This window comes from Oreochromis aureus, linkage group 1 (genome assembly GCF_013358895.1).
Source record: "Oreochromis aureus strain Israel breed Guangdong linkage group 1, ZZ_aureus, whole genome shotgun sequence".
Lineage (NCBI taxonomy): Eukaryota > Metazoa > Chordata > Actinopteri > Cichliformes > Cichlidae > Oreochromis > Oreochromis aureus.
The window spans coordinates 36143184-36168488 of NC_052942.1; the positions used below are offsets into that span (position 1 = coordinate 36143184).

General features: G+C 38.0%; 2 protein-coding genes across 3 annotated transcripts in view; one reads left to right on the top strand and one right to left on the bottom strand.

Annotated features, from left to right (window-relative positions):
• Positions 1-23897, bottom strand: part of itfg1 (integrin alpha FG-GAP repeat containing 1) — a 145533-nt gene extending 121636 nt beyond the window's left edge. Inside the window, exons 1-6 of the mRNA XM_031746505.2 lie at positions 23551-23897; positions 23053-23134; positions 22781-22905; positions 21535-21592; positions 21234-21311; positions 21017-21111 (exon numbers count right to left, since the gene is read on the bottom strand). Of these exons, the coding sequence (XP_031602365.1) occupies positions 21017-21111; positions 21234-21311; positions 21535-21592; positions 22781-22905; positions 23053-23134; positions 23551-23731 (619 nt within the window). The 5' untranslated portion in view covers positions 23732-23897. The remainder of the gene's footprint in view (positions 1-21016; positions 21112-21233; positions 21312-21534; positions 21593-22780; positions 22906-23052; positions 23135-23550) is intronic.
• A 337-nt stretch (positions 23898-24234) lies between these two features.
• Positions 24235-25305, top strand: part of phkb (phosphorylase kinase, beta) — a 91674-nt gene continuing 90603 nt past the window's right edge. Inside the window, exons 1-2 of one of the 2 annotated variants that reach the window (XM_039613342.1) lie at positions 24235-24338; positions 25102-25204. In XM_039613342.1, coding sequence (XP_039469276.1) covers positions 25153-25204 — 52 coding nt within the window. In that variant the 5' untranslated portion in view covers positions 24235-24338; positions 25102-25152. The remainder of the gene's footprint in view (positions 24339-25101; positions 25205-25305) is intronic. The other variant, XM_039613338.1, reaches the window with a different exon arrangement.

Below are 25305 nucleotides of genomic sequence, written 5' to 3' on the forward strand. Positions count from 1 at the left end.
GCTCTGGTTCTGCCCCAATAATTGGACATGAAATAAATATTGGCATTGATCTGCTTTGGGGCCTGCTATGTGTTGCTGTGCCCTGCATGGGAATATGAAAATGGTACTGAAATAAGGGGAAAATTAATAAAGGAAAAACTAGAACAACAGGACAAACGAAGGTTGTGTGTGTGTAACGATAGAAAGCACTATAGAAATCCTATATGCATACACAGAAGAATTATCTAGTAATGTCATGGTCATCAAAGCCAACAAGTTCAAGATGCTGCAATGTCACTCAATATGCATGACTATACATGACATTAAAATACTGTATTGCAAAGAGATTTTCAGTCAAAGCATTTTAAAAGAAAAGTGATCCTCTGAAACCATACCAATTAAAAAAGTTTTGTAACAAATACACATGGAAATGTAGTCCCAGATTTCATCAGTAGTCATTTAACAAGTGATAAGTAACTTTCTCTGGATGAGCTCAACTTCCCAAATACATTCTAGTAACTCATATAGGATTTAGTTGGCTAGCATTCTTAAAATCTAGGTTTTAGTGTATATATGTATGTTTTGTGATTTGCACATGCTTCTCACTGTGGTAGGTCTTCATTATTTGGTGGATTTGAATTTCCTGGCCCTCCTTCAAAATAATTCATCAGCTTCTTATGTCAGAGTGATACCAACTATTAACATATAGAGAATATACTACGCCATCTGTGCTAAACGTACATGGATTCATGGTTTCAATAGCACCTACTGTGTACTACAAATTATAGTCATATAACATTACATATCCAAAAATGTATCTGAGGGTCTGGTGACTTTGTGTTTAATCACAGGGATGGTGGGCCACAGATGGTGGTTATTTATCTAAACCCAGCTACAGCTGTTGCAAAGTAATGCCACATTTAAGGTGCTCAAGCTGGTAAAACAGTTCAACTACAACTTTTAATCCTTGTGGACTTGCAGAAATGCTGCCCACGCAGACTCAAAACTTTTTAACAAATGCAAAGTACATAACAAATGTATGCATAGATTATGCATATGTGCAGACGCACAAACAAACACACAGCAATTTGCAGAGCGTGTTTATGCGAGTTTTCGTGTTACTATGTGTGTTTGGAGCCACACCGGGTGGTGTGTTGATGAGCTCGGTTAATCAGCCAATCAGGCCTCTTAGACAGAACCCAGCCGTGATTGGCTGATTAGATGCGATGGCGTTGTGTCAGTGAGAGAGGCATAGAGCAGCAGAGAGATGTTCATCTTGTAAACACTTAACATTCTCGCTGTGGGGGTTCTTCCTCTTTTTGCTCATCTTATTGCTTTTCTTTTTTTCACCCATGTTCACCACTAACAGACTCCTCTCCATTATTTTCTCTTGCTTTAGACTTTTACTAAATTCAGCCCAACTTAAAAGGTCACTGCACTTCTTTTGGTTAGTCTGGTCCTCACCACTTTCATACAGCATCTTGAGGCTGTAAACTGACAATTTAAACGTGGAAAGACCACTTGAGCACTCTTGAAACTTCACTCGGCTTTCTCCCTGGACACTACACTACAGGTGGCTCTGCTCTCAGATCTGTCCTAAGAGGGAAAGCAGTTTCACAGTCTGTCAAGGGGAATACAAACAGACTGAAAACAAAGTTCTGGTTTGTAAACTATGCAATATTGTAATCGCAATGTGATTCCTTTAAAATGATCTTTTTAAAAGTATTGTACTTCTCTGTTCTCCCTTCTCTAACTCACTTTCTTTGCAATAAAGTATTCCACAAATTCTCCAGAGAGAAGAGCTCCAAATAGCATTAGAAACATAAGTGCTGCCACCATCACTCACTTTAACATAGTTTTGCTGTTACAGGGACTTATAACTGGGCTTCTAAGGGTCTTTAATATAAAGATATAAAGAGGACTCCAACCAAAAAGAGGACAAAAAACGGAACAGAACAGAAGAGTGGATGCTATGTGAAATTCCTCCGGGTATGGTATTTCATGTTTTGACCACTTTATCACCATTTAATTTTGTTCTGAAATAATGTTTTTTCAAAGCATATCTTTATCATTCTTTTCTAGTTCACTGGATACTTTTTCAGTCATATTGAAAATTTAAACCACTGCCTATAAAAGCATTCCTTTTGATAATTTAAGTTAAACAAGAAATATGTATTTACTGCCCTGGATCATTTATCATTTTCTTTGATACCTCTGATACCTTAATGATGACCATGAGTCCAGACTACTTTAGTGAAGGATAACATGTAGGCAGTAAAGTATGTATGAGTAAGAATTTATATATCAGTTTAAAAAGGTTCATAAATTTTAAACCAAAACACCATCCCATTGAATTCACCCAGTCATTTTTACTAGAATATAAAAAGTTAAATGATTAAAAACTGAGGAAAGCCTTGTCGGTTTTCCAAAATGCAGAATCTTTGGACAGTCAGCAGGGACCACAAGGGATATGACTCAACAGGTCAAGTTTACTCCCTCCGTTGTTTTAACACAACAATCTGTTTTCCTTCCTATATTCAATATGAGAAAGACTTGCTGAAAATCTTTTTAGCTTTTCTTTAGCAACGTTAGTAGGGTTAGAACGTGTGAAGGAAAAAGAAAAGAAAGAAAACAAGCTAGGCAGTTTAAATGTAATACTAGTGCAAGGACCAAAAAAGACAAAAAGTATGGATCAAATAAGGATGTCGTTGGTTCTGCTGCTTTAATTTAATCCTCTTAATTTTAGAAAATGCCCACTGTGAATTTGACAGTGTTGTATGATAGCAATGGTAAATCAGCGTGACACCAGTTTAATGATAGAAAGAAATCACTGAAGCAGTCGGCTTTATGAACTGTTTGAGAGTCTTTTAGGAAAAAGCATTAGTTATCTGATCAGCAATCTCTTGTTGGGGGGGTGGGCTCCTGCTCAGCACCAAACTCAAGCCACCCATGTCTGAAGTAGAGATTCAACAGCTGGCTGAAACTTTTTACATTTTCAAATTTTTTCAATGTCTAGCAATGCTATGACAGGCATACGTTCTCAATGAAGATGACACAAAACATTGAAAAATTGACTGGGAGGTCACAGGCCCTGTGGTTGTCCCAGTATCACGACAAGCCACCAGTAATCCTGTCAGTCCTGTGCATTTGGTGGCGACCAGTACATCCATCAAAGCCAGAGAATCCCATCAATCCACGGCTCAGTAGAAAAAGAAAATCAGGACAGCTGCTGTGTAGTTGTAAGCCATCAGTAATGCCTCAGCTATAAGGAATGCGTAGCCTTCTGCTTAATTTTAGGACTATACAAACAAAGTGATTAGCAAAAGTTTCTGCATGTTGAGTTTAAATTGTAGTGAGGTGCATGTCGCTGTGACCTGCACTATTATATTGCTGAATCCCCAGGCAGAACCTCTTTTGATCAGTGCATAAACTAGCCATATAATCTGTAAACACAATCTTCTTCATCAGATAGATGTTAGAAGACGTAATCTTACTCAGTTCTCTTTGTTCTCAAATACCCAGTACAATTTACCACGTTCTATACAAAAGTATTCTCCCTGTTTTTTCTTTCTTCTCTCAATTACAGTTGATTTGTCTTCTTTTATGTTTTGCTATGTTTTCTATACTGAGGGTAACTGTTTTTTAGCACTTTATTGTGTATAGTGCTCTTTTTTTCATTCCATACAACTATAGACAAAAACAAACAAATACAAAAGAAACTAATCATGCGTCTGAGCTTGGAAATACCGACTGCTATATCACTTCATCCTTTAGCTCGTTTTATTTGCTGTGTCACATTTAACAAACTAGAGGCACCAAATCCAACTTCAACAACATTATCTAGCTCCTTGCAGTATGAGCACATATACTCAATTAAAGCATAGGCTAATGGAGCTGTCATCCTCCACCACTTGGGAAAGATGCATAATTGAGGTATATAAATGTGTTAGTGTGTAGGAGGGTGGGCTCTAACTGGTATGTCATGTTGTCGGATAATTAAAGACATGCTAAGTGTGATAGCTGACGCGATGGATATACAAGGCATCAAAAACACTGGGCAGAGGGAGACAAAGAAAAGCAGAAAGAAACTGATACCAAATGGTAAGGCCATCCTGTGCTTGAGATGCATCTGAAAAAGATGTTTACTTAATTAATTAGTACAGAGCAAAAGCAAGCTAGTCCTTTAATTTGCAAAAGATGCTTTCCATCTACAGTAACCTCACCATTTCTTCCATGTTACTCTGCTTTCTCTTTCAGGCTTTTCAGTGTTGTTAAATTGTTCCTTCCCTAGAAATGGCACTGCAAAAGGCATGCACGTCATACCCATATGAGTGGGTACATGATGAGCAGCCTGCATAAACACATGCACACCCACCCCCACACCGCATGGCTGATTTCAGCACATTATTTAAATATCTGAGCGTGCATCTGTGAATTTCTTTGTCATCAGTTTGTGATCCAGCCAATCATCTACAATCAGCTGGGCCTTTCACACTAACAGAATAATTGCAAGTGTCTCTTGCTAATAACATGATTTTTAAAGCAACAAGCAAAACAGCTCAAGTACCACAGAACAACCAGCATGCTAAACTGTGGCACACAACACCATGTTGCACAATGCTGAGGCTGTGCGGGTATTGTAAGTCTTTGAGCTGTTACTTTTGGGACAAATAACAGCATGTAGCGCAAAGGTTGGATGGCTCATGCAGTTCCTATTAGGACATAGATGATCTGAACTGGTTAGGACAGGTGTTTGCTGTTTGTTTAACACATGCTGGCACTAAAACATGCAATGTGCCTCATGTGGATTTACAATATCCTCAATCACATAAGAGTTAGTAACTGTCTTTTTTTTGTTTAGGGTACTTGGAGAAAAAGATTTTTGTTCTCTCCCTCTCTGGAAGTTATTCTTTTCTGCATTTAGGATCTGAAGCTTGATGTACAATTTTGATCCTAATTTTGTGTACTACCACGTGACTAGTTCAAGTGGCTGTTACTGTCGCTCAGGAGAGGTCGGTGGACCCATCCCAGGCTGCCCCAGTTCCTCACGCAAGATTGTTGACTCCTCTGATGTATCTATTGGCATATGCATGTCTGCATGATAGCTAGAAAGCTCTTATAGGCATACAATAAATTGCTGCCCAAGTGTGCGTAAATGGTTGAAAGTGACTTTGTAGTAAAAAGCACTTTCAGTATTCAGTTAGAGCAGAAAAGCGCTTTATAAGTACCAGTCAATCCATTTACCAACAAGTTATAGAGAAGTGATGGAAAGTAAATAACCAAAAAACAGTGGCTGTTGTGTTTTTGTATCCATTTAAAGAAAAGAAGGAAAAAACACATTTTTTTTTTTTTTTACCTAAATCATCAAAACCCCAACCTACCAGCTGATGAATTTTTACCTTCTATGATGCTATTTTTTTGCCACATCATTAATATATTTTCACCAAAAGTGAGTTGGGTCGCAGACTTTACTAACCAAAAAACTTAGAGAAATGGTGGGGATGCATATTAGTGTAATTTCTTTTATAAATATATTCTCTTCATAGAAATTTGCTCTCAAAGCAGGGATTTACTCCAGTCCAGTCCTGATCATTTGTTTCACCACTTTTTCAAGACAACAGTAGAGATAATGATTCTCTGGCTTAGACAAGTCGTACATTTCAGGCTCTGATTTGACTCACCACTATAACCTGCTTTTACTAATTTATAGCACACCTCCTGCTCTAAATTCAAACTAGGCTGCATCTTTCATGTAGAAAAAGTGCAAATGTATTCTAATATTACTTTACTTTTTTAAACTTCAATATATAAGATCATATAAACCTTTTCCCCTTGTTAGTACTGAGTGCTTCTTACTTAAACCCTGACAATGAAAATGAAAACATCAGAGCTGAATATTTTAGACATTCTTGTAACCACATTTCATTGGATTGTTTCAGTCGATTTACATGATGCAGGAGAAAGAGAGCATAAAAGAAGAAACTGCAAGGGTGGTCTCCACTAAACTGATGTCGCCTGAACAAGTCATCTGGAGACTGGACTATATTCTGTGTCATCTGTATTCATTCATAAAGAAAATGTACATTTCTGAAGAAACGGTTTGCAGCAAGTGTGTGATTTAAATTAAGATCTCCAAACTGGAAGGAAAGCACAAGAAGACACACCCTAATTAATAAAAGTAAGAGTAAAAGTAAGTTCCGTTGCTGGTTAAGTAGGGCTAAGAGAAGAGAAGAGAAGAGAAGAGAAGAGAAGAGAAGAGAAGAGAAGAGAAGAGAAGAGAAGAGAAGAGAAGAGAAGAGAAGAGAAGAGAAGAGAAGAGAAGAGAAGAGAAGAGAAGAGAAGAGAAGCCCTTGAGTTATTCATAGCCTCTCCATCAGATTTGTTAAGGGGATTGGAAGCAATTTAAAGGCCTCCACTGACTGTTTGACTCAAGCAGCATTATGTCTCTCTATTCCATTATGTTGAGCTGCAGTGTGGGGATAAAGACCAGGCTTCCTATTAGCCTCTGTATAAACAGATAGGGTGATGCTAGGTGGGTGCTAAGCCTCTCGCAGAGAAGAAGAACTCTGACATTGAGGAGAATAGACAGCTACAGGCGGGGGCCTATACTATCTATTGCTTTGTCTCACTATCACCTTCCCTCTATCTTTTTCTCTCTGCACACACAAAGTCTCTTATCTGCGCTACTACAGGGTAGCATCATTGCTGCGGATCAAAAGGTGTTATGACTCCCAAGAACAGTAAGCTGAAACATTAACTGGTTTGTACAAATGAATGAGCACATCAAAAGGAAAAACTTCTGGCCAAAGGGGAAACCCAGTTGTAAATGATTAAGCAAACCAATATGGGCTAAAATACCTTATCACAGCAGTCTCTCAACACTCTCTCAATACGGCTAGTCCTTTACTGCCATTCCCTGCATTCTCCTAATAATTCATGTTCCAGAGTGAACATCAGCAAAAATGCCCCAAAAAATTTCTCCTGCCCCAAAAGTGAACGACAAGCACAAACACCACCTACATTTAAAGGGCAAGAGTGGAACCTGCCAGCAGAACATTACTTAGCGCCCCTTCTACTGTCTTGAGGACCAATCAGCTTCCCTCCCCTGCCAACCCTGCTTTTTTTTTTCTTTTTTTTTAGGCAGAACTTAAACTAATTAAAAGGCCCTGGTACTGGATCCTGTCTAGCTATTATGGCTTAGTGTGATATCTTATGGAACTGAATCAGTGAAATCAGCTTCTGTGCTATGCTTTTACCGAAATAACATTTGTTTTTCCGTGCAATAAAAAAAGATCTGTAGGCATTAACCTGGCCTCTAAAAATATCCAGACACAATTATAAAAAGGACCTTGGATGGTCCAGTAGTGCAGCACTCTCAACCTTATAGCGGAAAGAGCCTCTCGTTTCATCCCACATTTCATAAAGAAAATTAAATTCAAAGACATGCATGCTAGGTAAATTTTCAAAATTAAAGTGGCCATAGGAGTGGATGTTATATGCAAGTGTTTAATGTGAAGGGAATAAAGTGTAGTGTGAATTTAGCTTTGAGTGGTTAGTAAGACTAGAAAAGTGCAATACAAGCACCAGTAAACTTCCATTTAATGGTGCAAAAGCAAAGTCTATATGTAGAGTGAAGCTAATTGCCCTATTAACACCAGTTGTATTACTTTCATGTCTGCCACAACATTAACATACAACACACACACACACACACACACACACACACACACACACACACACACACACACACACACACACACACACACACACACACACACAGCACTGGAATACTCTGAACACATCTGCAGATGTCTTTTTCTTTCAGCATTGTGGAAACCACATACTTAAAAAAAAAGCATTCATTTGCTTCTGACTCTTTGTGCTTGCAAGTTCACAATTAGCAGCTTGTTAAAAGGACTAGTGCACTTTTATGGGGGGTTTTTGTGTGTGCACTGATTGAAAAGGAAAGTTGGGTCACTCTGTACAAGGCTTACATAGTATATGATATCATAATACAGTAACTCCGTCCACTCTTCATATACGGACTACTCAAAGGTTTTAGGAACCAGACTTCCTGATTTGCGTATACTACCAGCAGACATTTCCAAGTCCAATTCTCAATTTTATAGTCCATTGCAGCTGCTATCAGCAGTGGAAAGCGGTTAAATTGGACACTTCCTGTGGACTGGTTTCTAAGGCTGTATCCTCTGACTTCTTTTTCATGACAGCCATCGAATGTTTTCAGCAACTGACACTGTAGTAGGTAAAGTCAGAACAATACTGTTCTTTTTTTTAGTAGGTCCAACTTCAACAACTGACATAATAGCCTAAAATATTAAAAGCAGCAAAAAGTTCACTTAATTTGTTTGAGCTTTATTTAACAAGGAAGTATGACTCTTAAAAATAAGAAAGTCTATTTTAAAAATGTTCAAGGTTGCTGTATTACCTGGCTTATTTTTCAATGGCAGGGATGCCTGGAGAAAACCTGAGTGGTCACAGGGAGAAACTCCACAGAGGAGACTATAAAACCAAGTCTCTCTGTCTGTAAGGTATCAATACTAACCACTAAGCCACCACGCTGCCTGTGTTGTAATAATCAATTTTTAAGATCTACAAACTAACACAGTAATTATTTTACTGTCCATTCAATCAGAGCAAGTCAATGAAATGTATTACTTAAACTTAGGATTTAAGTAAATAAATAAATAAATAATGGAGACTAATTACAATATAAGAAATAAATTCTTATATATAAACACCTTTCACACTTCAATATATAGGTTGTGTGTGTAAGCTTTCTTTACTCTTCAAGGGTAATTTGAGGCCAACAACAGCAAAATAATAGCCCCCTGCTTATACCTGCAAAAGGCTTGCAGCAGCAGTAGCTGCGGTTTATCCAGGCTGCAGTGCAGAGTGGATCTGACAGCCAGCAACACGAATGCTGCATTAGTGTCTGATGTGCTGAGTGTTTTTCTGCACATGTGCTGTCACCTCACTCACCACCACTACACTTCAAGCCATTTGGGTTATATGAGTGTTTTTAGTGCTAAAACTATATATGACTAAAGTAAAAAGGCAGCACAGTCAAAATAGGATAAAGGGTCAGGAAAACCTTAAGAATGGTAGCAAAAGAGAAACACAGACACAGTTTGAAAGTAATAGTGAGAGAGAGAAAGTGCCAATCCTTAGTTCCTTCTTGTCCCTGCTGCCCCTAAGCAGGTTATTTGTTAGCCAGTTACTCAGCAAACAAGCTGTGACTCTCATCCCCCCATTGGCTGTCAAATATGAACGCAGAAGCACAGACACACATGTGGAGATGCACAGCTGTGTATCAGGGTTTATGCCATCAGGGTTGCCGTGAAGAGGAAAGGAAAGGAAAGCCATCATTTCCAACTGATCACATTGTTTTATTTATGGAGGCTAGAGGACAAATGTCCACTTCATGGGTCTTTATTTATAGTGTGTGGGTCCATGTGTGTGCATGACACAGAGTTTGGATTATACTGACATTAATGAAGTAAAATGAGGATAGAATGGAGGATAAATGCACAGTGTACATATGTGCACTTTCTTGTTTTTGTGTATTTCGGATATATTTGTCTACAGGCCTGCTATAAGCCATTCTGCAGCCTATCAGTCAGGCCCTCTGTGTTTGTTTGCATCGATCTGTTCCTTCTGTCTTTAACCCTCGGACTGATCCACAGCTCAGCTGGACAGAGAGAGAGCCTTTGGCATTCTGAAGGAAATGTCACAGCTGTCACCAGTGAAACAGATACTTTACCTCACTCACTTACAGCGAGGAGGGAGCAGAGACGCAAGGAGACAAGGTTGGCCTGAAAATATGTTGACATTTGAGCCCAATCAGCTAATAACTGGTGCCTGTTTCAATGCCAGAAGAAGAAAATTATACTAACTAACGCAAACTGGCACCACACTGATAATCTTCTGTTCTCCCAAACCTTTTATACTTTTCCTGTACGGCCCTGTGAAAGATTTGCCTCTTGGCACCAACTCTGATACCTACAGTTCCTGTCAATGAGGATTTTCTCTTTTTTTTGGTTTTTCTTTTTTATAATTGTTGTTCCACCAGTTGTAATCATCTGGTAATTTCTCATCTGTGACACTTCAGCAGCCTTTAAATATTTTTGCTTGCGAATATAAACTTCTTGTTTGGTGTTGTTTATTGGATTGGATGGTTGGATGATTGAAGTCTGAAGAAACAGTTTTTGCAATATTGGCAATTTAAGAATGTATTCATTAACAAACAGGGGTCTTAACAGCCTGGCACCCCCCTTGCTCAGCCGCTGCGGCTGTGTTGGTCACTCTGACACAAACAGCACCCCCCAGCTGATCCTACCAGCTTCAGTGAGGTTGAGATCAGAATTGCAAGTAGGCAATTCCATCCTCTCCACTCCCAAACGCTGGAGGTAGTCTCTGATAATGAGGGGGCAAGTGTTATATTCTTGGAGGACAGCATTCAGTACCAGACTATGGAGATATGGGATTGCCACTGGTTGCAGAATCTCATCTTGATAGCACTCGGCATTGAGATTGCCTTCAATGATGATAAGCCTTGTTCTATGATGGAGGGAGATGCCGCCCCTCACCATCACACTGCCTCCACCAAAAGCTATTATCGTATCAGTGCGATCTAACTGCCATAGGCAAAATCTGGACTCCTCGCTGAACAATGCTAATCAGGTGCCAATCAGGAACCTGCTTGTCAACACTCGGGGTACCAGAAACTAAAAACAAGAGCCTTTAGCAGAATAGGTTATTTAGCATTGGCAGAGACGATTTGACAAGTTTTTCATGGGCCCAACCCACATACTCAACTATGCTGTGGAAACATTTAAGGAAAAATAAACAAACTTTCCAATGATATAAGATTTAATGCCAAGAAGCACTTTTACAACAAAGAAATAATCGGCCAGGCACAAATTTCTTTACTCTTTGAGCTAAGTTTTATATTTGTAGTGAAGATTTTACAATTTAATAAAAAAAAAAGAAGTAAAAAAAAACAAGGAGAAAATGTAAAAATGTTCCCAGTGTAAACATACCTGACAAACAACAGATGTACAGAATATGAATGAGTGTATATAGTGAGTGGCTGCAAATGGAGAGAAGGTTATCAAGCATGCACTATGATTGTGCATTACAGAATAATGGTCTGTATTTTATGCAGAGTATGTTTGTTTATGAAAAACAAACATACTTGCAGACATCTGCCATCTATTTGATTATGTGAGATCAAAAAGGTCATCCTAAAGATGTGGATGCCTGACAGCAAACGCCTGCTCACCTTTAGCCCTTCACAGTTATAGCACACTGAGGTGTCTGCTTAAGAATTCTGGCTCCAAAGAATATCATATCAAGGAATTCACACACAAAAAACCTTACAGGGCACCAATCACAATAAAATCCTAAAATATTTAAGATGATTCTGAAATTAAAGGAACCAAACAGTTTGAATCCAGTGTGATGGTGAATGTAATATCCCTTCACATTGGAAAAACTTTATAATCTTGCAATGTCAGAGTGTCCCTTTAAGAGGTGCAGGGCAGTGGGTAGTGTGCAAGTTTGGTGGCAAATATTCTCTGGCCACCTTCACTGATATGTGGCCCTGTCTCTCTGCTAGCAAGAAACCAGCGGACTGTGAAACGAGCTTTTCCAAACTTGCCCAAAGCCCACAAAGACGATTTACTATAGCATTGAAAGATAGAGCAGACGCAAACCTTTTAAAAAAAAAAAAAAACATTTGCACTGCTACTATATCACCTACACTTCACTTGTTAATGCAGTGAAAAATGACAGTAACTTTTTCCTCTCTATTAAAATGTCTGAAACAGACCAAGAGAGTTGAAAGAGCTGCTTCAAAGATGCTCTTCTCTATCAGTGTTTCCCCAGAGGCTACAGCATGGCTGACTTGGTAACTTAGTCAAAACACTTTTAATAAAGAATGAATGCCGTCATCTTTTGGGACTGTCCAGTAATACAAGGTTTCTGGTTAAGAATCAAAGAAGAGATAGAGAAAATCCTACAAGTAAGTACTGCACTAAACCCCACCATATTTCTTTTGGGAATTATACCTAGGGAGAGGTATACCCTAGATGAAAAATATATTCTGCGGATACTCTTATTGATAGCTAAGAAAATGATAACTGTGAACTGGAAACAAACCACCTCACCATCCATAGCACAATGGAAACAGAGACTAAAAAGAGTTCATATAATGGAACGACTGACAGCAAGCTTGCAACTGAAGACGGACATCTTTTACCAGAGATGGAACTGTGTGGCCAGATACTTGGGTGAATGAACAAGAACTCTGGAACATTGCAATATAAAGCTATAAATCTCCCCTACAGCATGTTACTGTATTGATCTTGGTCTGTTTTTTTTGTTTTTTGTTTTTTGTTTCTTTTTTTTTTTTTGTTTGTTTTTGCCCTTGTCTTAAATGGTCTTATGTCAGAGAATGTTATCATGTTGATTGTTTGTTTGTTTATTACTACAAAAATTACTAAATAAACAGTTCCAAAAAAAAAAGAATGAATGCCGTCTATCAACGTCACAGCAGCTGCACAGGTTTTACACAAGTACAAACACTACAGGCATCCATACAAATGTACACCATTATTTACACACAATTCTCAGCTCCTACATAAGTACATGCACCAACTCTCACGCAGCCGCATACAGGGACATCAATAAACTGTCTCAACATCATGATGCAAGTTCTGATATTCACAGTATACATCCACAACCTTCCCTTACAAAACTACCCCACACACGCCCAGATAAAATGCAAAATCCGGGCCAGGAACAAAGTATAAAGCTCTGCTGAATAAATCCGTCTCTAAGCCAATATGTAGGCCTACTCCACACTGTGCGACTTTGACCCCGATCCATCAAAATGGCTCATTCACAAACATGGCAAAACACACAAACGCAGAATGGAGGCACGCTATTCCCGGAAAAAATAATCTCCTAAAACCATTACAGGGAACAACGTAGGTGCAGTAGCTATGGGGGAGATTATGGCCAAACCCTATCATACACACAGACTTTCAATCCTATTTTGTTCACAACATTTTTTTTATGCTAAATGTGTATCTGTCTGTGAGTATGTGTAAACAGAAACTGGTAACAGAACTACTGCGACAAGCTAAGAAAAGCTCATTACATAGAGTGGAACCAAGTGTGTATGTGTGTGTGTGCTTACAGTACATCAGTGGAGTGTCCCAAGTTTAAAAGCAATGAGCAGTGTACTTGCAATAAATACACTGCTGGGTGTGTCTATTCGAGGTTAAGCAATAACATTTGCAGGGGGCACATTACATATTAAGATTGATAAACACACACAAAATTTGCAAACCTAAATTGTCACAAACAAGGTTGGCAGGACTTGTCAAAACCAACCAAGTTTGTGCATTTAGTAAAAATGTGAAAAGATATTCTCAACAACCTTCCAGGGCTGAAATCCAACCTGGGGCCTTTCATACACACCGTCAAACAATCCGTCACCCAATACATGCTTTAAAGAGTGTTCTTTGAAAGCAAGTAAAGAAATGCCCCTCTGTTCGTCGACTAGTTAGCATTCCACACTAACGAAAGCAATACTGCCATTCAGTGACACTGCAAAATATGCATGTCCACACCTCCTGTTCAATTAAAGAAACAAACTCAAGGTTTTTAATGCCGTGAACTTCATTCATATGTTAATTGGTCAGCAAAGTATTTCACTGGGGATTTGGGCAAATCAAGTGACTTACATTTTTTCCCACTGATGATCTGAGTGAATCATTCTGTACCTAAAAAGTTAAGCAGGTTATCCGTCATATTATACAGAAAATTTCCACCTAGAGTTCAAACAACTAATGTTGAAATTTTGGAATATTTATGCAACTGGTGGTGCTAAAAGAAACATCAAAGGATCCCCAAATTTATTAAGATTGATCCGCTGACTAGAATGGATATATGCAGCAAATGTCATGGGTATTCATCCAATAATGGTTGACACAATTCTCCAAAAGACAAAAATGTCAGTATTCTAAAGGTTAAAAAATGGATCTTGGAGGTCAGTAAGATTCATTCTTAGATACTTAAAGTTTCTCCAATATTTTACTTTTCTTTTAAAGTTTGCAATATTCCTCCTTGGACACAGACACAATCACAGTGCCATCAACAAAGCCCTGTATCATGTCAGAAAAATGTATATTCAACAGATAAATTTGCATGCAATATTCGCAGGCTATGGTCACGGACATGAGTGCCACATCACACCACTACCACACTTGAATTTAAAACATAACTTTTCAAAGAGACTGGACATTTATTGTCAGTTTATCAAGTTACTGCAAATATGGAACATATAGTACTTCCACAAACCAGACCTGCCAACAGCTTTTATGGTCTCTTTATTTGGGTCTGTAAAGTTAAACTGTTTAGTTAAGCTTAGATGAATATCAGTGATGTTTATCTTTTTGTTTCCAAGACGCCTACATGAGAACTTTAAATCCTTTCATACTAAATGTGCTTTGGGCACAGGTATTCTCCAAAATGCTTGACCTTCAATGTTCAGAAAAATAAAGATGGGATCCTTCCTGTCATTTTCTTCCAATTTCTTTAAAATTAGGGTTAAGGTTGGGGTTTGAGCCTATTCCAGCTGTCACAGTGTGAGAGGTGGGATACACTCTGGACAGGCTTCCACTGGCTAACACAGAGAAAGAGACAACCATTAACACCTACGGCCAACTTAGAATCACCAATTAACCCAAGGTGAATGTCTCTGGACTGTGGGAGGAAGCAGAAGTAGGGGGACAACACAAAACTACACACAGAAGGGGACCAGCCAGCCGGTGGATTCAAACTCAAAAGATTCTTGTTGTGAGGTAAGTGCTAATCACCACATCACTGTGCTACCCATAAATATGAGAAATAATTTATCCCATATTTAAGAAATAACTTAACATGACTATCACTCATTCTTTTAGGTTTTCACATCTGAAATATTCCTTCTTGGAAAATATTTGATAAAACAGAGAAATATACTGGGAAAAAAAATTACTTTTCACACAACAAAAAGACAAATCAGCAATAACATGTTGCACTGGTTGGTTGTTAAAGCTTAAAATTTCTGTAATATCCTTCCTCACTTAGTGAATGTCTCTCTCTTGCTTTCTCTGTGCAAGTGTCCTGATTCTAAAATGGCTATTAAAAATGCCTCACCAAATGTAAACTTAATCCCTGTATAATCAATTCTTCTTCTTGGCCACCCTTGTTAGGTGGCAAATCTGTTCTCTCCCCCCACCACCACATTATTAGTCACACAATCAACAAGCCACTTCAACACAGAGGTAGTTTAATTGGATGCTGCACAGAGCATTACCATGTCCGTTGCCTAGCAATGGAGCCTTATGCTGGTATTGCTGTCTTTGTGCATGTTTTTCCCCTAAAATGGCATCTATAATTACTTTGCAATTACTACCTTTCCCTCAGACAAGTTCTTATCATGCTCCTGATACTTCCTTCCTAGCGGTGCTCTTTTTGAAATGAAGTGATGTGGCCCCTGGAGGTTACTGTGATCCTCTATGGGAGACAGATCTTATGAGTGTGAATACTCCCACAGAACATCATTCAAAAGATAAGGACATCTCCTGTAGCCATTTTTGCTTTGATGATTACGGAAGCTTTGATGACCACTGAAGCACCTGCTCACATTGGCTGTCTATTTTATAAAGCAGGAGCTCCTGGCTGTCCTGCAAGAGCGGTTTACCTGTTAATTAGATGTCACTGTGGTGACATTTAACCAGAAGAGAACATCTACACCTACAATGTCAGCAAAGTGCTTAATGACATGCTTTCTTTTGTGATTCAAAAAATAAAAGAGAGAAATATACTGTACTTTTGTTTTGTGGCATCACCCCTTTTAAGTGCTAACAAATAGTAGCCTGAGTACCATCATTTTGACAAACTGGTTTAAAGAGTATATGCCTCATATATCTATATACCATGTCTTTTCTTAAATGTATGAAAATGTCATTTGCCCTTTATTATAATTATATTTTAATACACAAAGTTTACACAATGAACTCTGGAGGAGAAATAAAATAACAAAAAAAATTTACTTAGTTAAAACAGACGTCAGCTCCCCAAATATTTTACGAAAGAGATAAAATGACTGGAAAACAAATGAGCATGAAGCTGTTATGAATGTGTTGCTGTTAGAGACAGAGGCTGGGAGAGGATGATGGTAACAAAAGAGATGATGAGCCATTTGCAATGTGTCACCGCCAAGTTGGTTGGCTGAAGTGCCCAATAAGCAAGCTAAATGAGGCCTTCACACTACCCAGGTAACAATTCCTGACTTTTTTTCCCACTTGCTGGCAGTACTGATGTAGGGAGGTCACCCAATACACTACTATAGTGCTGTTTACAGGGACAGTGGACTTAGATTGGGGTCATGACACAGCCTTGCAACAGCCTCCATCCTCCTTGAACCACACTAACAAAATACCTCACTGTAAAATGAAATCGGATACCCCCTCCGCCCCAAAACCATGAAGATGCCCAAAATGATAAGGCATTATGGTTTACCACATAACGACGGCCAGTTATTTATTAGCTACTACTTGGCAAAAGTAGTAGAAGTACATTGTTAAATAATTTCAGCAATACACCAACACTCCAAGACCAACTACCCAAAGCATCTATAATAAATACACATGATGAAGAAAGCATCCTTTAAACAGCAGTGGTGACACAAAGTTAAACAGAGAGTAAATATAGTGGGAGACCAGTTTGTTGGGCTTTCTTAGCTAGATTCAATGTGCAATACAGTAATATAATAGTTATTCAAAGACTGTCACCTTTAGAAATACTCCTTTTTTTAAAAAAATGCATCTTTCAATCATCTGCTTGACATGTTGATCGACATGTTGATATGCTTCTATTAGTAGCTTAAGTAAATACTGTAGCTTTACTTGAGCTACAGTACATGAAATTAACTGCAACCTGGAGTTTATTTTAGGCTTCATGGATTCTTTGTTCTTCCATTTTACCGGGAATCTACGAACAGTGTGTGCAGTAACAAAGTATTTATAATGAATTTTGTTACTGAATTTTCAGGTATCTGTACTTTACTTGAGTATTTATTTTTCTGACAACTTTTTACTTTCACCCTCTAAATTTTTTACACAAATCTCTATACTTTCTACTGCTTAAACTTTCAAATTGGATTTGTTACTTTAGGTTCCACAAATTTGAGGGAAGCTTTTATTTCTTATCACTGTTCACCCTCCAAATAAAGCGAACAATGATGCATAAAAGACAATCCTATTTGTGCATCCAGTGCAATTTATAATTTCTGTATAATCTATAGCGGAATACTCCAGGGTTTTTTTTGCAAATGTTCATAAGGCATGGTCTTGGTACTTCAGTATCAAACTAGCACTATAAAAGAGGAGTGAGTATAAAGGGAATGATGTTTTTTTTTGTGGCAAGTAATTTAAAATGCAATGTTTCTATCAGCTCACCAAATATCGGCAACCATACAGACTGTTGCTAGCTAAAGGTACGTTTGCTAGGTTTTTCCAAAAGGCAGACCAAGCGTCTTGTCTGGAGAAAACTAGGCAACACTCATCACTTGGGCAATGTCATACCTACAATAAAGCATGGTGATGGTAGCATTATGTGTGGGGGCATTTTTCAGCAGCAGGAACTGTGAGATCAGTAGAGGACATGGGAAAGATAAAAGAAACAATGTCGAGAGACATATTTGATGATAACCTGCTCCAGAGAGCCTGTATCTCAAACCGAGGCAAAGGTTTATCTTCCAAAAGAACATTGACACTAAGCACACAGCGAAGTTCATAAAGGAATGGCTTTGGGACCACCCTGAATGTCCTTGAGTGGCCCAGCCAGAGCCCAGATTTGAACCTATGTGAACATCTCCGGACAGATCTGAAAATGGCTGTGCGCCAATACTCCCCAACCCACCTGATGGAGCGTGAACTTCCAAAAAAATAGGCGTGCCAAGTTTGTAGAATCATACTCAAAAATACTTTAGGCTATAGCAGCTGCCTAAGGTGCTTGACTAAAAATAATGAATTATGACAAACATATTATTAATATCATAATAGAATATGAATATGTAAAAGCATCATTGTCACTTTAAAGACAAATTTATTTTAAACTGGCTAACTAACAGGATCCAGATTGTCTTCAAAACTCATGCTCTCCCTGCTTAAGCCACACTGTTATACTCCAGCCGGTACCGCTTAGAGGAGCAGGTGGTCGCAGCAGACAGCGAGCTGAGCCATTCTCAAGACTCACCCACTGCGTTGCTCACCCCTCCTCCCACCCTTCTTCTGCCCTTTATCTTTCCAGGCATCCTTTTATTTCAAACCATCCATCCTTTCCGGCTCAGCTTTATCGCTCCATCACTTCCTGCCTACTTTCCTCTCCTTTCTCTTCCTCCATCTGCATGCCCCCACAGATAGCAGCAGCCAAAGAGTCTGACATCGACCAGATGTACAGCAAGTACCCCCCCCCCGGTTCTTCTCTCTAAGCTGTTTCCTTGCATTCACCACAGCAAGTGATTGTACTTGAATTTACTTGACAACTCATAAGAATTTACTATAATGATCACTGTCCTTGTGTGTTTTCTGTGATTGCACATATGTACTACAAGATATGATTACCTGTAGCAGAGAACCTAAAAAGAGAGTAAAAGACAGGCTGACGTGTAGGCCGTCACTCTGACAGACAAGCTGCAGCACACTTGATAAAGAAACACATTCTAATTTGTATTAAAACAACCCCCAAAAAACAAAGATTTTTTTTTCCAATTCTGCAACAAAAAGGGGAAATTTATTGACTTTCTCCTAATCCCTAAACAGATTAAATATGAATTAAAATCTTTTCTGGTTAAATTGTGACAGCCTTGGGAAAAACCTCATAGCTCAAAAAGATACCTGCAGTGAGTATGACATGACTAAATCCTTTCTGATTACCTTAAACACAAGGATTAGCTTCCAGAGGAAAAACAAAAATCCCCCCATAAGTATAAGTGACAGCGCTACACTTAGTGGGCAGAAGGACAGGAGTGAGATGCTGTAAAACAAGAATGAGGTGATTTCTCCATTCACTGGTGAAGAAAATGACTGTTCCATTTTCCCCTAGTCAAGCTGAACTTGTGGCATTAAATATGTTTTGGTCTTTTTTTTCCCAGTTCCTCAAGTTCTCTCTAGAAAAAAAAAATCAAATAAAAAATACATCTTTGCAGAATGCACTTCATGAAACAACCACACCACATCTGCATTCCATGGAGATTTTTGGAGAAAAATGTACAAGTTCTTTTTTTTATAAACACTAAATTTATTAAGGAGATTATATGGATTTTATGTCTCCAAAAACCACACCCTTATAGGAACTACTATGTTCTGCAATAACTTCTCTACCTGTTCTTCAGCTGGATCTTCCTAGCTACTGAAACAAGGGAGACTCAAGCGGGACTGATTTTACTTTATGCAGTACAAGGAAGGATCCAGTCACTGACCTGGCTGAGAGCTTATCAGCAGGAGAGAGCTTCTTTATTTCCACCTACCTCTTTCTGCAGTCTGCTTATCTACTGCTTCAAGTCAGTGACACTCAGATGTTAATACGTGTCAAATTAAGACATGTCATTAAGGTATTATTAACCCCCCAAAAAGCAGTTTGTTTGTTTTTCCATTGTGCACTGTGCAGTATATGAAAACCGATCTAGTTCTTGTATATACAGATCTCAGAAGTCATGGTTTAAAAGTTCCTTACACCTTGATAACAGGTAACAATCTTTAGACAAAAACACTAAAGGACAACAGCAGAGGAATAAGCCACAAATCAAAACTGTGTTGAAGAAATTTAGGTCTCAGCTGAAATTAATCAAAGGCCAACAGAAATGGAGCAATATGCTAGCAAGAAAGTAAAGTGGAAGGCAACACTGCACTCCGAGAGTGAGGTGACCATATGCAGTGTTTTCAAAGCCAGGGTTTATGTAAACATTATTCACGATTGGGGTTTTGTATGCTCTGGCTGTAAGAACCAGCCCCTGTAGGAGGTTTTCTAGAGTAGTTTTTATGGGAGAAAAAAAACCTACCAATTCCAGGCCACTTCTTATTGTGCCCTGAACCTATACCCAAAGGGCTTGGTGAAACTTGCTGCAATCAATGGTGGTGCAAAACTATTCCATACTCCGTTGGGTCACAGTGGAAACAAAGTCTAAAAGCCTTGATTAGTGGGGAGTTTCTGTGAACTCCCAACCTCACACATGTGCCAGCTACTGCATCTGAAAGGTTCCTCCTGGTTTTTTTCCACCTTTTTTCCTCTTGGTAGCTGTGCTCAATTCCATGTTCAAGGTTATCAAACACTTAGTGCAAACATGCAGTGACACAAAATGTCTCAAAATTATAGAAAATGAGATCCTTGTAGCACCATACTGTACAGTGTAAGCTCACTTTATCAACCTGCTGAACGATTTGAAACAACAGATGATTTTGGTATATTTTGGGCCAATCAGGAGGTGATTAGGGGTAAGAAATTTGTGCAGTTAAGCAAAGCGATGCATTTGCAGTGAAGCTGAATTATGCCGGGAGATCACAAATCATAAATTAAGGGAAAACATTTCGAAATTCTTATGCAGGAAAAATGATTCCACTACAGAAACAAAAGAAAAGTCCCAACATGAAACCAAAGATGAACAAAAAATAAATGAATAAAATAATACTCATTTTGTTTCATTTTAATTTTTTAAATTTATGTGCATGATACATCAGTAAAGTATCATAGCCATTTTTGCAATATGCAGTCATTTATGATCGAGGTTTCTCTGATAATTTCCCTTAAGTCAATGTAACCTTTGTACAAGGTTTTGTGACAGTTTTGAAAGCATGCAAAGCTCAAAGACTTGATACAATTGACAACACATGTGGTGCTACGAACACCAAAGCATTTTACAGTTGTTTTTCATGCTTAGGCAATGCTTAGACATCAGACTTACCAGCAGTGAAGTCTTTGTTGAGGTCAATGAAAGCATTGGAGTGTGGCATACGCATGGTGCCATTTAAATTCAGTGCTTTGTTGCACACTTGAGTCCTAAGAGAAGCCAAAGCCATAAAACAACCAAAGAATTTAAACACACCATAGAAATTAACTTCAGGCATAACAGCACTAGAAATAAAGATAGAAAATTCTTAGTTTGGAAACTTTACCATTACCTTTTGGTGAGATAGCAGACTACAGTGGAGGAAGAGTGGATGACTCCAAAAACATCTGGAATCATGTCCCCATTAAAACTGTGAAAAGATTGTTTTTCTTTTAATGAAAACAACACTTCAGGAGAGACGGAGATCTACCAAAGTAGTCATTTTTAAGGACTTGTCTTGAAACCTAAGACTAAAAAAGTCTGTAAAAACCAAGTTTGACTAAAAATGCACAAATGTAGCCAAAAACTGAAATCAAGCAAATTATTTTAAATTCAAAGCAATTCATGTAAACACTGTTTACAATGATACTTACTCCATGACAAGAGGTTGATCACTAAAGTTGGTATTCAGCTTGATCCTCCCTCCAATATCTACACAAAATGAAGAAAGTAAAAAGGCCTTGAGTATTAACAAGAACACAGAACAGAAATCACTGGTTTTGCTTAACTGAAATCAACAGCTACAAATTGCTAAAAATAGCTAAACATTGAAATATTCATTATGGGTTTTTTTTGTGTACATATATATATATTTATATATATATATATATTTATATATATATATATATATATATATATATATATATATATTTATATTTATATATATATATATATATATATATATATATATATATATATATATATATATATATATATATATATATATATATATATATATATATATATATATATATATATATATATATATATATATATATATATATATATATATATATATATATATATATTCAGCCTGTAGTTCAACAAAAAGGACTTCCTGTACAGAAAATATACACATAAAAAAAAGAAACAAATCTGAATAATCAGGTGATGAGCTTCTAATGACATTGTATATTAAGCAAAAGTTGATAACATGCGGAAAATGAGGTATCGTTTTTATTGATCTAGTTAATGTTTATTGTTTTGGACTGAATGATGATAGCCTATAAAAGAAAAAAGGACAGCAGTTGCTAATAAAATTAACAATGGGTCTTTTAAATTACGGTTTCCCAGTGAGTCATGATATTGTGGCAGTGACTCTCCCAAAGGTCCTAAAAGTGAAACATCTATGCTTTCTTCACTGTAAATTACTGCAATACCAACTCTAAAACAGCAAATGGAAAGTTTGGCCAACCAATGATTAATTCACTAAGAATTATTGCATTGCAATAATATACCTCCACCAACTTGACTTATGTAATATAAGCAGTAAAATCTGTGGGGAAGTTAATATGTGTGGATCCAAAGTTTAGTGTCACCAATGACAAATCTGAGCAAATGCACAATCTTGACAATGTTTTGCTTCTGTTGTAACAAGTGGATAGAGAGGCCAAGACTTTCTGTTCTCTCTACCAACCATTGTTTACAAATGTAATTTTTAAAAAAATTAAAGTATCATCAGAGACTAGTAGCAGTTTTTGAGTTTCCATTTAAACAAGCATTGATGTTTGTCGATATCTATGTGTTAGTCCTGGGACAGACTCACGACCTGTCCAGGGTATGCCTTTGCCCTGTAACAGCAGGGCAGCATTTGTAAATAAATCACTGTTAGAGCTGTACCTAATGTCTGATTGTGCCCCCAAAAGATGAAAACTTCTGTTTGTCTCTGGCCATTCTGAGCTGTGAGAAGGACATCCATCTGAGAGTCTCCATCATAGTCTCCGGGCACCACGCTGGTGATTTCTCTGAAACAGGAAGCAAAGTATTGAGTAAACATAACGCTGAAGTGCGAGCGCGTTCAGTTTGTCAGCACTGAACATACTTAAAAGCATAAATTAAGACCAGTGCCATAATAAAGCTAATGGAGTGAAATAACAAATACATATGCATACTTTCCCAAAATGTCTTTGGCTTGAATTTTGGGCTTGAAGTAAGGTGGTTTGGAGTCAGCCAAGAATATGACCAAATCAAACTCTGAAACAATAAGAAAACAATATAAAGACAACTGCAAAAATTTAAGTTAATTTACTTTTCATTTAAGTATATATTTTTCACAAGTCATTCTGAAATGTCATGCAGAGAAAACACAGGTGTATTTAATACAAATACAGCAAGACCAGGCTGATTATCGTTTATAAGTCCAGTGGTGGATTTTTTTTTCCCCCTCTGGCTGCTATGAGACGTTTATACGTCTGTTTTAAAAATTGAGAAGCAAACCAAAGCTACAGTGTAGCTCACTGTGTAGGTAAAAACACATGTTCTATACATTAATACATGTCAAATTAAATTTAGCACCACGTGTTTTAACACAATATACATAATTTGTGCAAACTGTTAATAAGAAGTGTTAATGACTGTGTGCTGTGTGAAGTGTGGATGAGTAAACCTACGTTCTTTGATCATGAAGATGTCTGTCTGTTTATCCGAATTAAAATCTCCGAAAGCTGCCACCGTCCCAAAATTTGCGGAACCGAAAAGGTCGGCCGTTACATCTTGAAGAGCAAATGTGTTATATTGCCCCCCGAAAAGTAACAAAAACGCTAAAGTACTTAATTTAGGCATCCAAACCATCTTCCTGTCAGTGTAGCTCCCAACAACAACACTGACTGTAATACGGCGCACTGCTTTACAGCAGAAGGAAATGGTAGCTACTTTTTAAATAATTACACATAACATTTAACGGCGTTAAGCATATGTCCTGCTCTTTTATTTCTAGTGGGAAAAGCTGCAAGTAACGTTTAGAAATAAAGATAAATAATATGACATTAGAATTTCCTTATTTACGTCAGTGTCGTGCTCCCCGAGCTATTTCACAGCTATCAATTTACTGAGAGTTACTTAGAAACAAACCGGAAACGAAGAAAACTTGTGTTCACAATAAATTTGAGACGTATATTAACTATTAAAATGTGTGCGTTAATAATGATAAATTCAATATCTTAACACGCAAAGGATACTTTGCGGAAACACTCGGGCTTTATTTACCAGTAAGCCGCGGCAGAATTTAGCTTTATGATTTCTTACCCTATGCCGAGAAGCCCGATTTGCGTTTTATTTTGAAAGAAGCTACCGGATACACCTTAGCTTTGTAGCTATTTTAACATTTTCATAAACATGGCGAGCTTAGCAGATGTCGGGTGGAAACTCTTGGAATTTAAAGCCCGATCAAAGCGATCAGGTCTGACATAACTTTGCATGATCTTCTGCATTGTGACACGCCCGCTTTTTCTGTTGTGCTTGCCGTGCCTCTGTACGTAATGCCTCTGTCCTGCCCGTTTTAATGTGTCTACTGCACTCTGGTAGAAGCATGAAAGGTCAGAGGTGTAAATGTGAAGCACTCAAGAGCTATTTTAGGAGCTTCTCACCAGGTCGCTGTGACATCTCGACCATAGTAAACTGTGCTGCTGTATAGTACTGTGTTCCTGAAGGACTGTGCGGGCCTGTGAAAGCTGACAGGTTATACTACTCTTGCGCTGGGGGAGTGTGTCGGATATTGCACAAACATTACCTAAACTCTTAACTGTCGCCAGCTGTAAGAAGCCAACCATTTTAATTAAGAACTGCTGATAACGATCTACTTTCAAAGAGATCTTAGTGTGAAAATTGTGATTTTAAAAAGAGGTGCATCCCAGTGTAGCCTAATAACGCAGCATTCTGAAAGGATACAATTTAGAAGTGTATGTTATGAAGAATAAAGTGTAGTAATTAGTCAAATTATGTCCTAATATAGTGATGTAGTCATTTAAACCATGTATTACCATCTCTAGTAATTCATTGTGACTCTACTCTTCATCACTCATTTCTAAAGAAATACAATGGATTGTAATTTCTTGCATGTTCTTGATCATTGTCGTCATCCCAGGATGTAATTCGTTGTTGATTCATGCACGTCTAAAATTTTAACTCTCTGCTACTAACTCCTTTACTGTGAATTGCTGTAGATTTGTGATTTAGCTGAGAGAGACGCTTGGCCTTAAATTCACCTTTTGAGAATGGCCGGTTCGGCTGCGATTACCAAGCTCCACCGGACAGTTTACAGACTCGGTAAGTAGTGACAGCAGATCTGAGGGAAACAGCTGAAGGGGACATAGGTGAAGATATCTGGACTCTAGATCATATACTTATTTCACTATTACAGGAAAACA